Here is a 15,931-nt window from a genome sequence, read left to right on the forward strand (position 1 = left end):
AAGAAAGCAGTGATGTGTGACTTCTGAGGGTATGCTATAAAAGGCATATCTATACCTTCTGCCTTGGATTTCTGGATCACCAGCTCTGTAGAAATCCAGCTACCATATCAGACAGCCTTCTGGAGAGGTTCACACAAGGAAGAATTTAGGCCTGTTAACAGCCAGCACCAAGTTGCCAGCCATGTGAGAGGGGCACCTTGGAATGAGATCCCTACCCTCAGTAAAGCCTTCAGGTGACTGCAGCCCCAGTCAACATTAGATTGAACTTAGTGAGAAGCTCCAAGCAGAACTGCCCAGTCAAGCATCTCCTGAATTCTTGGCTCAGAGAAACTAGGAAAGATAAACCATCTGTAAGTTTTGGGATAATTTATGTCAGAGACGATATAAATTAGAACAAAAGAGAGGACATCATTACAGACCTCACATATAAGGATTAGTCAATATTATGAAGAACTCTATGCTGATAACTACAACTTAGAATAGTTAAGTTCTTCGAAGACAATACTATCAGAAAGTACCAAAGCTCACTCAAGAAAAAATAGTGTGTGTGTGGGTGTGTTTGTACACATGAAGATGAATTCAGAGTTAAAGCTTTCCAATAAAGAAAATTCCGGTTCCAGTTTGTTTCATTGGTGAATCTCACCAAACATTAGAGAGAGAAATAACACGAATTCTATACAAATTCTTCCAGAACATAGAAGAGGGGACACATCTCAGCTATATTTATGAGGCCAGCATTACCATTTAACTGAGAAAAAGACATTTAAAATAAAATTATTACTGCCAATATTTTTCATGAATGTAGATACAAAAGTCCTTAATAAAATTTTAACAGGTTAAAGTCAGAAATATACAAAAAGGATAATACATTATGGCTAAGAGACATTTTTTGGGGGGGAGGGGAATGCATGTTTGATTTAATGTTTGAAATTCAACCTATGGAATTTTCCATACTGATAGAAAAATGGAGAATAATCATATGCTCATTTCAGTAGATGTAGGCCACAGAAAACTCTCAGGAAATTTGAAATCTAAGGGAATTTCCTCATAGTAATAAATAGCATTTAAGTGAAACCTATAGTTACTATCATACTTAATGATGGGAGACAAATGCTTTCTCTTTAGTATAAGAACAATTTAAGAGTGTCCACTTTCACCACTTCTATTCAGCATTGTGCTATGGGTCATAGCTAGGTCCCTGAGGCAACAGAAAGAAATGGCAAACATTTTTGATTGAAAAGGGAGAAGTAAAACCCTTTATTCATAGACAACATGTTCATCTCTGTAGAAAATACCAAGGAATCTATGAAGGATGCTGCTAATAAGTGAGTCAAACAAGATTACAGGGAATAGGTTGATGTACACAAATCAGTTCTGTTCTATATACTAGCAACAACAACAAAAAATGAAAATTCAGATTACAGCCAACTTTTGTGGGGTGCCTGGGTGGCTCAGTTGGTTAAACCTCCAACACTTGTTTTCAACTCAGGTCATTATCTCATGGTTTTGTGAGTTCAAGCCTGATATGGGACTCTGCACTGACAGCACAGAGCCTGTTTGGGATTCTTTCTCTCTCCCTCTCTCTCTGCTCCTCCCCCACTCACACTGTCTCTGTCTCTCTCAAAATAAATAAACTGAAAAAAAAACCCAACTTTTGTGATAGCATCAAAACATGAAATATTTAATACCTGACATGATACGTTGATGACTTCAGCAAAATGTTTCTGAGAGAAAATAAAGACAACCTTAATGAATGAAGCAATAGACCATGTTCATGGATCAGAATACTCAGTGTTGTTAAAATTCCAATGTTTTCCAAATCTGCATACTAAGCACAATCTTAGTGAAAATCTCCATAAGATTTTTTTGTAGAAATTAATATTTTTGACAAAGAACAAATTTGGAGAACTTTCACTGCCTCAAAGCTACACTAATCACAGCAGTGTTGTGTAGGCATAAGGATAGAAATATAGATTAATGGAACAGAAAAGAGAGTTCCAACATATGCGTGCATAGATACAAACAATTGAGTTTTGACAAATGTACCAAAGTAATTCAGTGGGGGAAATTATAGTCTTTTCAACAAATGGTGCTGGGACAATTGAATAACCACATTTATAAAAAACAAAAACACTTGACCTTTGCCCCACAGCATATACAAAAATTAATTCAAGATCGTAGATCTAAGTGCAACAGCTAAAACTATAAAATTTCTAGACAACAGGCAAAAAATCTTTATGACCTTGGGTTAATCAAAGATCTGTTAAGACACAAAAGCAAAAAATATAAAAGAAAGACATGATAAATTAAACTACATCAAAATTTAAAACATTTGTTCAAAAAATACCATTAAGAAAATGAAAAAGCAAGCCAAAGACAATATTTGCAAAAACAATTATCTGATAAAGGGCTCTTATTTAGAAGATATGAAGAACTTTTATAATTCAATAAGATGATATATAGCCCTATTAAAAATGTGCAAATCAATTAAAGAGACACTTTACCAAGGAAGATCTACAGTTAGACACATGAAATACTGCTCAACATCATTAATCATTGGGGAAATGCAAATTAAATCCAGAATGAGGTGCTACTACACACCCACTAGTATGGCTGAAATTTAAAAGACTGATAATACTATGCATTGACAAGGATGTGGAGCAGATTTAACATTCATTCATTGCCAGCAGGAATGCAAAATAGCACAGCCACTTTGCAGAACAGTTTGGCAGGTTCTTATAAAGCTAAGCTTGTACTTACCATACCAGCCAGCAATTCTATTCTTAGCTATGTATTCAAGAGCAATAAAAACATATATCTACCCAAACGACTCATACTTGCATGTTCATAGGAGCCTTGTTCATAAGAGCTAGAAACAACTCAAATGTCCTTTAACTGATAAAGGATATACAAATTGTATTGTATTCCTGTGTAATGAAATATTTCTTTGCAATACAAAGAAACAAATTACCAATATATTCAACATAATATTGGACTGACAGAGCTATTATATTGACCCAAAGAAGGCAGACAGAAAAGCTTTTGTACTGTAAACTGCAAGCATTTAAGAGGGAATATTTTTGAGGCAATGAAATTGTGCTATACTGTGGTTATTGTATTTGTGACACAGCTGTGTGTGTGTGTGTGTGTGTGTGTGTGTGTGTGTGTGTGTGTATTTGTGAAAACTCATACAAAATAAATTTGGTGAATTTTATTATATGTAAATTTGACTTCAATAAAACAGATTTTTTAAAGTATGCTAACAGTTCTGATTAATTTAAAAAGCACCATGCTAACTAAGTATGTTGATGGTGATGGTGATTTGGAAAGGAGGACAGTGTCTACTTAGGAAAGGCAAATGCAATCAAACTGAACTTCCTCAGCAGTGCGTATGTGTTATTGTGCTGTATACTTTTATGTAAAAAAAAAAACATTTTATTATTAATTTTTTACCAGAAAAAAAATCTATATTAAGTTCTTGTCTGGACCCTTTTCCTTAGTCAGTCATGGATTTGCGATATAATTTTAAGAACCCTTTTTTGGGGGTCTCCAGCTTTAAGTGGGACCTTTCGAATCTTCTGTACTATTATGTAAATGACTTAGTGTACCTATTCTTGTAAGACATATTGCCTCAAAATTTTGTGACTTGAAACAACACAGTTTCTGGGATCTATTTCCTAGTTTTTTCCTGAGAGCCTCCCTACAGGGATGCCTCACAACATGGAGACTGAATTTCCCAGAGGAAGTGACCCAAGACAGTACCCAAGGTGCAATCTGTCATCTTTTTATAACTTAATATCCAAAGGGACATTCCATTAGTTTTGTATTTTGTTTGATAAAAGTGAGTTAACAAGTCCCTCTTATACTCAAGGGGAGAGAATTACACAAGACTCGAACATCAGGAGCCAGAGATCACTTGGATCCATCTCGGAGGCTGCCTGTTATGTAGTGATCAATAACTGGTTGGATGCATGGACAGACGGACAGACTAATTAATGTTATACCACAATAAAATGTATTTGTTTAATGTTGCATACCCTATCTTGAGAAGAACCCTGAAACATTTGAGATTATTTAGGAAAGACTGACCAGGAGAGTGAAAGGTCTAAACACTGTTTCCTTCTATATATAAAAATTAAAGATTCTGCCAACTTTTGCCTAAAACAGAAATTTTTAAGAAGACATAGTAACAATTGCAAAGCATTTGAAAGAGTAGACTCTAGGAAAAGACTTAGGTATTCTTTTTACTGCAGACAGCCATCCTAGTACTGGAGGACAGCAGTTATAGGAAATTGATGTTACAGGAGAGTGTGCTTCAGTATGAGAAATTTCTAATAATACATTGTATATTTGTTTTTCAGGGCCATTTACGTTAAACTTTAAATGCTTTCTTCCAGGTACTGCTATATGATCAATAACTATGCATTCATCATGCTTTATCCCTAGCGTATGTTTTTTTGTTTTTGTTTTTTTTGCTTTAAAAAATTTTTTTAATGTTTATTTTATTTTTGAGAGAGAGCACAAGCAGGGGAGGGGCAGAGAGAGAGAGAGAGAGAGAGAGAGATACAGAGTCTGAAGCAGGCTCCAGGCTCTGAGCTGTCAGCACAGAGCCCGACGTGGGGCATGAACCCACAAACTGTGAGATCATGACCTGAGCCGAAGTCAGACACTTAACTGACTGAACCACCCAGGCACCCCTAGCATATGTTTTTGATGACTTTTTGGCACTGAGCCATATGGCACTTTGGAGATGAGGATTTTGGAGGAATTGTAGTCACACATAATAAAAAATGAATTAATCTGAAGGTCTTAAATATTACCCTGTCCATTTTGGAAAGGTTAGAACACTCAAAAGAAAAATATAAATGAATGATGAGGTTTTTAAATAAATATGCACTTGATATTTTGGATTCATACCTGGACATGTAATTTCTTTTTTATTTGTTTACTTGAGAGAGAGAGAGAGAGCAGGGAGAGGGACAGAAGGAAATAATTTTTTTTTAATGTTTTTATTTTTTTTATTTTTGGGAGAGAGAGAGAGAGAGAGACAGAGAAACAGAGCATGAGCAGGGGAGGGGCAGAGGGAAAGGGAAACACAGAATCCAAAGCAGGCTCCAGGCTCTGAGCTGTCAGCACAGAGCCCGATATGGGGCCTGAACTCATGAGCCATGAGATTATGACCTGAACCCGAGGCAGATGTTTAACTGACTGAGGCACCCCTGAGAAAGAGAGAATCTTACGCAGGCTGTGTGCTCAGCACAGAGCCTGAAGCAGGACTTGATCCCACGACCCTGGGATCATGGCCTGAGCTGAAATCAAGAGTTGACTCTCAACCGACTAAGCTACCCGGTGCCCTCACGCCCCACCGCCTTTTTTTTTTTTTTTTACTGTTATTTGTTTAATGTTTTTATATTGTGAAAGTAAGGCATACTTGTCCAAAAAAAAAAAAAAAAAAAAATCAAGCAGTACTGAGTAGGTAAAGGTGAAAGTCTACTGTTTTCCTTGCCCGAGACCACCTCCCCACCTACACATACACACACACTCTCACACATGGATCCAATTCCCCAAAGAAATCACTATTAACAGTTTGGTGTATGTCATTCCAGATATTTCAGATACATGTACATTCTTACATATGTGGGATTATAATATCCTTATTGCTTTGCAATTTTGTCCTGTTGGATGAAGCTAAAAACTGAATTCTTTTATCATTCAGCTCCTATTTTTAGATTTATTATTTAGATAAAATAATCATTAATTTACCACTTTAAAAAGATAAGCAGGGGAGACTGGGTGACTCAGTTAGTTAAGCATCAGACTTCAGCTCAGGTCATGATCTCATGATCCGTGGGTTTGAGCCCCGCATCAGGCTCTGCACTGACAGCTCATAGCCTGGAGCCTGCTTCAGATTCTGTGTCTGCCTCTCTTTGCTTCTCCCCCACTCATGCTTTGTATCTGTCTTTCAAAAATAAATAAACATCAAATAAATTCTTAAATAATAAAACAATTAAAAGGTAAGCAAATTTAGTGCACTCATATTCTTAGCTACTTCCTATTCTTTCTGCCTTTCCTTTTTTGCTATATAATTTCTTATAACATTTACATTCTATTCTAGGACCAATATTCTCTGAGTTGTTTACCTTAGTTTGTATGTATGTATGTAATTATTTATTTATTTTTATATATGTTAGTTAACATATAGTGTACTATTGGTTTCAGGAGTAGAATTTAGTGACTTGTCACTTGCATATAACACCCAGTGCTCAGCCCAACAAGCGCTCTCCTTAATGCCCATCACCCATGTAGCCCATCTTCCCACTCACCTCCCCTCCATTAGCCCTCAGTTTGTTCCTTATATGGAAGAGTCTATTATGGTTTGCCTCCCTATTTTTATCTTATTTTATTTTTCCTTCCTTTCCCCTATGTTCATCTGTTTTTTTTTCTTAAATTCCACCTATGAGTAAAATCATACTGTATTTGTCCTCCTCTGATTGACTTATTTCACTTAGCATATTACACCCTAGTTCTATCCACATTGTTGCAAATGGCAAGATTTCATTCTTTTTGATGACTGAGTACTATTCCATGGTGTATATATACCTCATCTTCTTTATCTGTTTGTCAGTTGATGGACATTTAGGCTCTTTCCATAGTCTGGCTGTTGTTGATAATGCTGCTTTAAACACTGCAGTGCGTATGCCCATTTGAATCAGCATTTTATATCCTTTAGAGTAGTCCAATGGACATGTAATTTCTAAATATGAAAACTAAAAAAAAATCTTTACTCAATTGGTATATCTGAGATTTCCATTTGAAATGCACTAAATCTTGAAATGTTTTGCTTCATTCACATCATTTTAAGATGAGGTTTTTGTTGCCATTATAGCACAAAGAGAAATTGAGAGAGTCACTTTTTCTCAGAGTCTTGATTTTATAATTGTGCATAACGGAGTGTCATTTGTAATGGAGGGCAGTGAGGGCACCACCATGTTCATGGGAATTCTCAGTCCTTGTAGATTTTGTGTTTACATTATTACTCCCTTGCAGTCAGACAAGAAGAGCAGCTACTCTGTATTTGGGACCATAGATATTATAAGTTCTAAATTATATGTAAATTATATGTATGTGTGTGTGTGTGTATAATATATAATATATAATTATAATATATAATATATAATATAAATATAATACAATATGTATTATAAATGTATACCTATAAATATAATATATACTATAATATACTATAATATATATTATAAATGCATATCTATAAATATATTTTGTAAATGTATATGTACATATAAATATATGTGTGTGTGTGTGTGTGTGTGTGTGTGTGTGTGTGTGTGTGTGTGTATGTAGTCAACAACCACTGGTGATAGAAAGAAGATTAAAAACAGTGGAGATTTCAGGACACCTGGGTGGCTCAGTTGGTTGAGTGTCTAACTTCGGCTCAGGTCATGATCGCTCAGGTCATGATCTCACAGGTCATGAGTTCAAACCCCACATTTGGTTCTGTGCTGACAGCTTGGAGCCTGGAGCCTGCTTCAGGTTCTATGTCTTCTCTTTCTCTGCCCTTCCCCTGCTCACATTCTGTCTCTCTCTCTCTCAAAAATAAATAAACATAAATAAATAAACAAACATTTAAAACAAATTAAAAAAAACAGTGGAGATTTCAAAAAATTGTTTTAAAGGGGACTTTGGCTTAATAAGACATTTTCTGATGCCAATTTTTACAGATTAACACTTAAAATATTTTATTTTAAATTGTTGTATGTGTAAATATTTAAACCTGAAACATCAAAGCTAACTTTAAAATAGAGAAACGTCACTTCTTGAGAAGGTATAACACGTTTAAGGTATAAAACGTTTAAAAAAAAAAAAAAGAGTCTCTTATGGTTTGCTTCCCTCTCTGTTTGAAACTATTTTTTCTCCTTCCCTTTACCCCATGGTATTCTGGTAAGTTTCTCAAGTTCCACATATGAGTGAAAACATATGAAGGAATGTTGATTCGTAGGGGCACATGTACCCCAACATTTATAGTAGCACTTTCAACAATAACCAAATTATGAAAAGAGCCCAAATGTCCATCAACTGATGAATGGATAAAGAAGATGTGGTCTATATATACAGTGCAATACTACTTGGCAATGAGAAAGAATGAAATCCTGCCATTTGCAGCAACTTGGATGGAACTGGAGGGTATTGTGCTAAGTGAAATAAGTCAGTCAGAGAAAGGTCTAGCTTTTTTTTTTTTTTTTTTGACGTTTATTTATTTTTGAGAGAGAGAGAGAAAGGTAGAGTGTGAGCAGGCAGGGGCAGAGACAGAGGGAGACACAGAAACCGAAGCAGGCTCTAGGCTCTGAGCTGTCAACACAGAGCCCGACGAAGGGCTTAAACTCACAAACTGCAAGATCATGACCTGAGCCAAAGTCTGGTGCTTAACTGACTAAGCCACACAGGTGCCCCTGAGAAAGGTCTAGCTTTTAAGAGCAAACATTTTCCTAGATGAATTTAAAAAAATGTTAATGTTAAATAAAAAGTATTATTATATTAATCCAAATCCCAATATAGAAAGGAGAAATATGTAAGAGTATCCAAGTACAAAAAGAGTCAAAACCTTGGTTGTGTAGGACTTTTGCCTCTAGATAGTAACACTTAAGTCAAGTATTTTCAAAGCTGTCAAGTTCAGAGTAAGGCCATAAAATGTGATCAAACAGAAAAAAAATGAGACATTTTCTACAAAAATGTTTAAAAGTATCATGTGACCTTGTGATCCAAGACTCCAGTATAATGAGAAGAGATGTTATAGATCTACTTTTCTTGTTTTTAAAATACATCTTGTAGGGTTTTGTTGTGTGCAAAATAAATATTTGTTAAAAATCTTAATGAAAGGATTGATTATATGAACACTAATAACTATATCCTATTATGGCTTTTCATTTTACCGACTTGCTTCATTCTACGTGAAAAATTTTTAAGTTTTGACATCAGTTAAGTGCCATTTTTGACTAGTATATCACTTTTATTGGAATAACATGTCTGAAAAACAAGACACTCACAACTCATCAGTTTTCAACATAACTTCTCACATCATTTACACTGAACATGTAGGATCTTTATGATTTCAATTCAGCAAATTGTAAATGCAATTTTATAGTTGTTTAGTTTTTGTTTGACAGCTCACCAGAGAATTCAATAAACTAATCAGATGAAACCTGTGTAATCTCCTCATCTGAACTCTAAGGGACAGTGCATGAACATGGCTTAGTCTGATAATAGATGAAAAGAAAAAGGAAACCTGATTTATCTGTCTTTACCTCTTGTATCTCAGCCTGAGGGGGAGAGGGGGCAGTTCTTACTAAAATAATTCACATCAAAACAAGATGATTGTTTGAAACACCAGAAAAAAGCCATGCTGAACACATAAATCCTAATTCTATATTTTAGTTTTAGCCTTTATTTGTCAATTATAACCTTAGTAAATACCCAACTTTTAATTTAAATATCCATTACAGTTTGGCTTCTGTTATCTCATGCTTTATAGCTAAAAATAAAAAGACCAAACATTTAAGAACATATAGAAAGGTAATTTGAATGTTAAGCAAAGAAAACAAATTTAGATAGTAACAAGAAAAAATACAGATGATTTAACTGGATGATTTGACTACATGCGTGTCATTTCAGTTGGAGACAATGTCTAAAATATAAACCAAAACTGTGCGTAAATGTCAGTTGATTTGGTCACATGTTTAGAGGGACTGATTGTTGCTGACTTTATTAATTGTTACATTTTTGAAGACTGAAAAATTTCAATTTAAAGTGAGCATATAATGTATACTTTTATATTTCAGTGGTAACTGAAATTAAGTTTCTCAGAACACACTTTAGTGCAGATATTTTATCTTTACTGTGGTTGATTCTCAAAAAACTACTCTGTTTTCAAATCTAGTGTGATTCAAATAAGAGGTAACTGGGACAGGGTGCACAGATAGTACTTTTAAAGGTGTTCAACTCTATCTAGCTATTAATACATTATCCAGGTAAAAACAACAGTAAACATTTGTTAAATACTCTCTAGGCACCAGGTCCTTAGTTAATCTTTTTATACGTATTACATAATATTTGAGTTACATTCATTTTATTACAATATGGGAACAGAGGATTAGAAATGTTAATACATTCAAGGTCACAGAGCTGGTCATACTGTCATGTTTATGGCTTAGTGAATTTGTCCTATCAAAACCTTTTCTCCCTTTTACAGACACTTTTAACCCCTAAATTAAACTATCACAGCATATAGTGCAAATTCATAATTAAAATAATAACCTTACTTTAAAATTTGCATCTTCTGCCCAATTCTACATGTGCTATATTGTACACACACAGATACAGGAGTCCATATTTATAAAGACACCTTTTTTTTTTTAAATGTTTATTTATTTTTGAGACAGAAAGAGACAGAGCATGAATGGGGGAGGGGCAGAGAGAGAGGGAGACACAGAATCTGAAACAGGCTCCAGGCTCTGAGCTGTCAGCACAGAGCCCAACGCGGGGCTCAAACTCACGGACCGTGAGATCATGACCTGAGCCGAAGTCGGACGCTTAACCGACTGAGCCACCCAGGCGCCCCTATAAAGACACCTTTAAAACAGACCAAATATTTAAGAACATATAGAAAGGTAATTTGAATGTTACACATTTTCCAAGTGGGAGATTTTATCACTTTCCTCAGAATAGTAATAGTGCCTAACATCCTTTCATGTCTGTACCACATTTTTAAAAAAAGTTTGTTTATTGGGCAGCCTGGGTGGCTCAGTTTGTTAAGTGACCAACTTCAGCTCAGGTCATAACCCAGGGGTTCAAGTCCCTCATCGGGCTCTGTGCTGACAGCTCAGAGCCTAAGCCTACTTTGGATTCTCTCTCTCTCTCTCTCTCTGTTTCTCTCTCTGCCCCTCCCCTGCTTATGCTCTGTCTCTCTCAAAAGTAAATAAAACTTTAAAAAACATTTACTTTGAGAGGGAGAGAGAGAGAGAGCCTGGGGAGGGGCAGAGAGCAAAGAAGAGAGAGAATCCCAAGCAGGCTCCGTGCTGTCATCTAGGAATTCCATGCAGGGCTCTGACTCACAAAATGTGAGATCATGACCTGAGCCAAAACCAAGAGTTGGATGTTTAACTGACTGAGCCACCCAAGCACCCCTATACCATCTATTATTCTTTTATTGCTCCTTTAGACACATGGAGTAGATGCCAGTTATCACATGAGGGAAAAATCAGGCATGCAGATTAGTTTAGTTCCGCTTCTGGGTGCTTTCGCTCTGAACCATACTTATCAAGATGACATTCTTCTACTGCATATATGAATTATAAATTATACTAGATTATAAGGTTTTAAAGATGTGTGTAGCTAAGTGCTATAATGCTACCCCAAATAGCTGCCTGAATGAAGACATGTACTTTAATATAACACTTTAAAAAGTGTATTTCGTGAGATGGGTTGTCTATTTTATGTACAATTACAAATCACTTTTATTTTTTCAGACTGTAAAGTAATTTTGAATACAGACTAATATTGGGAAAATAGTGAATAATGTTAAATTGTAGGGCAAATTCAGAAAGCCATGCTGTGATTTGAGCAACTATGCCTTCTTGTTTAAAATGCTGGTTTCTTATGTAGTATGGAACAATTCTTATTTCCTCTGAAACATTGATTATGCATATATTTGGGGGGGAGGTTTTTTGTTTTTTTTGTTTTAGTTTTAGCATCACAAATAATTCCAGGTTGGAATTAGAGATCATGTTTTGAGGACAGGAAAAAGCTTGCACATTGTATTGGAATTTTGATTTATTATATAATTATATAATTTAATATATATGATATACTCTAATATTGTAATTTGGGCCTTAAAAATAATTTTCTACTTTGAAATTTCTCACCAATGACTCCTTCATTCACCTCTAGAACCATCAGCACTGGTTCCAACTCATTGGCAAGTGAACCAAATCTTATCTATTTCTCTCCCTGAATTGTGATCAGAGTAATTTTAAATACTTGCCTTGCAGAGGAAATAAACTCCTGCATTCTTAGGGAAAACTGTTCAACTGAAAGATCTGACAATGTAATTTTCAAACGAGTTTAAAGAGTTGATGACTTAAATGAATGTGAATTCTTATTTACCTTTTACTTTGAGCTTGGCTACTATTTTCCATTAATAGCGTTTGGTACGTTAATTGCTTCCTTCAAGCTCCTGTCAGCTTTCTAGTAGGTAAGTGATACTCCCTCAAACCCCACTTTGGTATGCATTTGAAGAAACATAAAGGGTCAGTCTAGGTTTTCCTAAATCTATCATTTGAGGATATGAGTTTATTAATTGCTTTATGTTTATATATCATTTCTGACTTTTAACCAAAAATATAATGAATTCAAGATAGTCATTATATGTCTAGATTAGTTGGGCATATTAGAGACTTTATGTATCTTCCATCATAGAAACTGAATATCTCCGAAAGAAAGAAAGAAAGAAAGAAAGAAAGAAAGAAAGAAAGAAAAATGTCTTCATAGTGGGTATGATCTTATATATGGAAAAATTCTAAGGAATCTCTAAAAATCTATGATTAATAAGTGAGTTTAGCAAAATCACAAAATACAAGGCCAAAATTCAAAAATCAATTTTATCTCCATTCTAGAAACAATCAGAAACAAATTTAAAAATCCATACCACTTACAAAACTTGAAAAAGCATGAATAGAGGTAAATTTAACAAACTATAGCCACAACCTTACACTGAGCACTGGAGCGTATTACTGAAAGAAAGTAAAGAAAACCTAAATAAATACAGACATGCACCATTTTCATGGATCAGCTCAATATTAGGATGTCAGTTTTCCACAAATGGATCTATAGATTCAAAGCAATCCCAAATCAAACATCAGTGGGCTTTTAAAAGAAATTGATACGCTGACTATAACATTTATATTAAAATGCAGATAACTTATAAGAGTAGTCAAAATAATTTGGGAAAAGATACACAGAGTTGGAAAATTCACACCACCCAGTTTCAAGATTTACTATACAGTAATCGAGGCAGTGTGTATTGGCACAAGGATAAATACACCAATAGAATAGATTGGAAAAGTCCAAAAATCAGCCCACAGGTATATAGTCAACCGATTTTCAACAAATGTGCTGAAGTAATTCAGTGGCAGTATTGAATAGTATTTTCAACAAATGGTGTTAAAACAGCTGGTTATCTATTTGGAAGATAATGAAACTCTACCTTTATCAAATACCATGCATGGAAATTAATTTGAAAGATAATAAAGACGTAAGATAAAATCAAAACATTAACACTTCTAGAAGAAAAGAAAAATAGGAAAAATCTTAGCTATCTTAAATGAGGCAAAGATTTCTGAGGAAACAAAAGGGACAAATCTTTTAAAAAATGATAAATCAGGGGCGCCTGGGTGGCGCAGTCGGTTAAGCGTCCGACTTCAGCCAGGTCACGATCTCGCGGTCAGTGAGTTCGAGCCCCGCATCAGGCTCTGGGCTGATGGCTCGGAGCCTGGAGCCTGTTTCCGATTCTGTGTCTCCCTCTCTCTCTGCCCCTCCCCGGTTCATGCTCTGTCTCTCTCTGTCCCAAAAATAAAACGTTGAAAAAAAAAAAAAAAAAAAAAAAAAAAAAAAAAAATGATAAATCGGACTTCCTTGAAAGACACAATTAAGAAAATTAAGAGGTAAACCACAGATTGGGAGAAGATAATAAATCAGACAGACAGATATACGTGCATTATTTGTATGTATCTATGTGTATTTGTTATTTAGAGTATAGATAGATGAGGATATGCATCCAGAATATATAAGGAACCATTACAGCTCAATAGTAAAAAGCCAGACAACCAGTTTTTTTTAATTGGCAAAAGATTTGAAAAGGTATTTCACTGGAAAAGATATGATTGGTCAATAAATGCATGAAAAGATACTCACATTATAATTGGTCATCAGAGCATTGGAAATTAAAACCATTATAAGGTTTAAAGTGTAAGGTTAAAAGACGAAACTAAGTGTTGATGAGGATGTAGAGCAACTGTAATTTTCCTGCTTTGCTAGTAGGAATATAAAATGGTGCCACGACTTCGAAAACGCATTCAGCTATTTCTTTAAAAGCTGAGCATATACTACCATACAACATTAATTCCACTATTAGTTATTTGTCTAAGGGAAATGAAAATCCACGTCCCCACAAAGGTTTGCACACAAATGTTTACACTAACTTTGCCCATAATACCCAAAATGCAACTCAAATATCCATCAATAGAAGAATAGGTAAGCCAAATGTAGTACCTCTGGTACCGGGAATAATAAAAAGGGATGAATTACTGATACTTGAAACAGCATGGATAAGTCTCCAAAACATTATGGGGAGCCAAAGAAGTGAGACACTCTGTGATTCCATTTTTATGAAACTATAGAAAAAACAAATCTAATATGGGCCCAGGGTGAGGAGGATTTACCAGAAAAGGAAATGGGATATTTTATGTTGATAGACATTTTCTATATCTTTGTTGGTGTGGTGATTACAGTTTTATACATTAGTCCGACTTATCAAATTGTACATTTAAAATAGATGTATTTTATTATGTGTAAATTATAGGATGAATAAGGATGGAAATTAGAGAAGTTACAAATTCTACTTATAGTTGATCCCCTAGGAAAAAAAGTCAAGTGATAAATGAGCACCTGAGCAAGATTTCAGAATCCTGTTTGAAACTACGTAAAAATACTGCTATAAAGACAATTACTAACATCTAAGTATAAAAATTTTTACTTTTAGTGCATTTGTACAGAGAATGGTGGTATATTTCATTTAAACTTATGATCAAACATAGCAATCTATTGCAATCAGAGGAAAGCATCAGTTCTAAGTATAGAAACAAGATTAAACAAAGAGACACATCCAAAATAATGAAATTAAATGATATATAGAAACTAAATCTAAATCATGTGTACTACTCATATATTTTTAGAAAAATAGCCATATATTAGTGTGAAAAGATGTAAAGAAGTGGATATTAATTTGTTGAGCCAGACACATAGTATTGATAAGGATGTATCATAAGTAACTGTAGCTTGCGATAAGTAAATGACGTCCCTTCTTTTTACTTTATACTTTTTTTCTTACAGTAATTAATATGAACAGATATTTCCTTTGTCCCTTTATTTCTTGAAACCACACCCTTCCTCATAGCGCCTCTTTCTCCAAAAGTGAATTTTCAAATTTATCACCTCTCCTTTAGTTTTTCTTTTCTTTCCCCTTCTTTTTTGTATCTCCAAAGTTATAGTAACTTAGCAAAAGTTAATGCCTCTCTTCACTTACCCACCTAAGGCTTGTTTTTGAAGCAGTTTTTGCATTGTAAAGAGGACAATATTGTGGAAATGATTCTCAAGTCCAATTGTATGGGAAATTATGAGTTTGCTTCCACTTTGTAGGACATCAAAAATGTATGAAATACTGTAGAATGGATTACATCTCTTTTGTCTTCTCCCAAAGTAATTTGTTTATTGTCCTTTACCTTTCCCCTTTCTTTTCCTTTGGGCTGTGTCTGGAGTAACCTGTTCAGTTGCTCAGCGAACCACCCCTTCCCGCCCAGGCATACCATTTAGAGTGCGTTGTGATATTATGTTCTTGAGCCTTGATGGACCATGATGAACTATCAAGCTTAGTTACTTTTTCTTAGCGCTCCTTTCTGCCTGGAGAGCCTTACTGTATTAGTCTCCTTTCACCTTCCTACAGATTTGTTATTGGGCGAGAAAAGCCAGGACAAGTGAGTGAGGTTGCCCAGTTGATAAGCCAGACGCTGGAACAAGAAAGGCGCCAGAGAGAACTGCTGGAACAGCACTATGCCCAGTACGACGCCGACGATGATGAGGTAAG

At 35.0% G+C, this 15,931-nt stretch overlaps 1 protein-coding gene across 15 annotated transcripts in view; it reads left to right on the top strand.

Annotated features, from left to right (window-relative positions):
• Positions 1-15,931, top strand: part of PPP1R9A (protein phosphatase 1 regulatory subunit 9A) — a 330,692-nt gene that overhangs the window by 212,667 nt on the left and 102,094 nt on the right. For all 15 annotated transcript variants that reach the window (XM_045494829.1, XM_045494836.1, XM_045494827.1 and 12 more), the window contains one exon: positions 15,791-15,926. In XM_045494829.1, the coding sequence (XP_045350785.1) occupies positions 15,791-15,926 (136 nt within the window). The remainder of the gene's footprint in view (positions 1-15,790; positions 15,927-15,931) is intronic.

The sequence above is a fragment of the Leopardus geoffroyi genome, chromosome A2 (genome assembly GCF_018350155.1).
Source record: "Leopardus geoffroyi isolate Oge1 chromosome A2, O.geoffroyi_Oge1_pat1.0, whole genome shotgun sequence".
NCBI classification, from domain to species: domain Eukaryota; kingdom Metazoa; phylum Chordata; class Mammalia; order Carnivora; family Felidae; genus Leopardus; species Leopardus geoffroyi.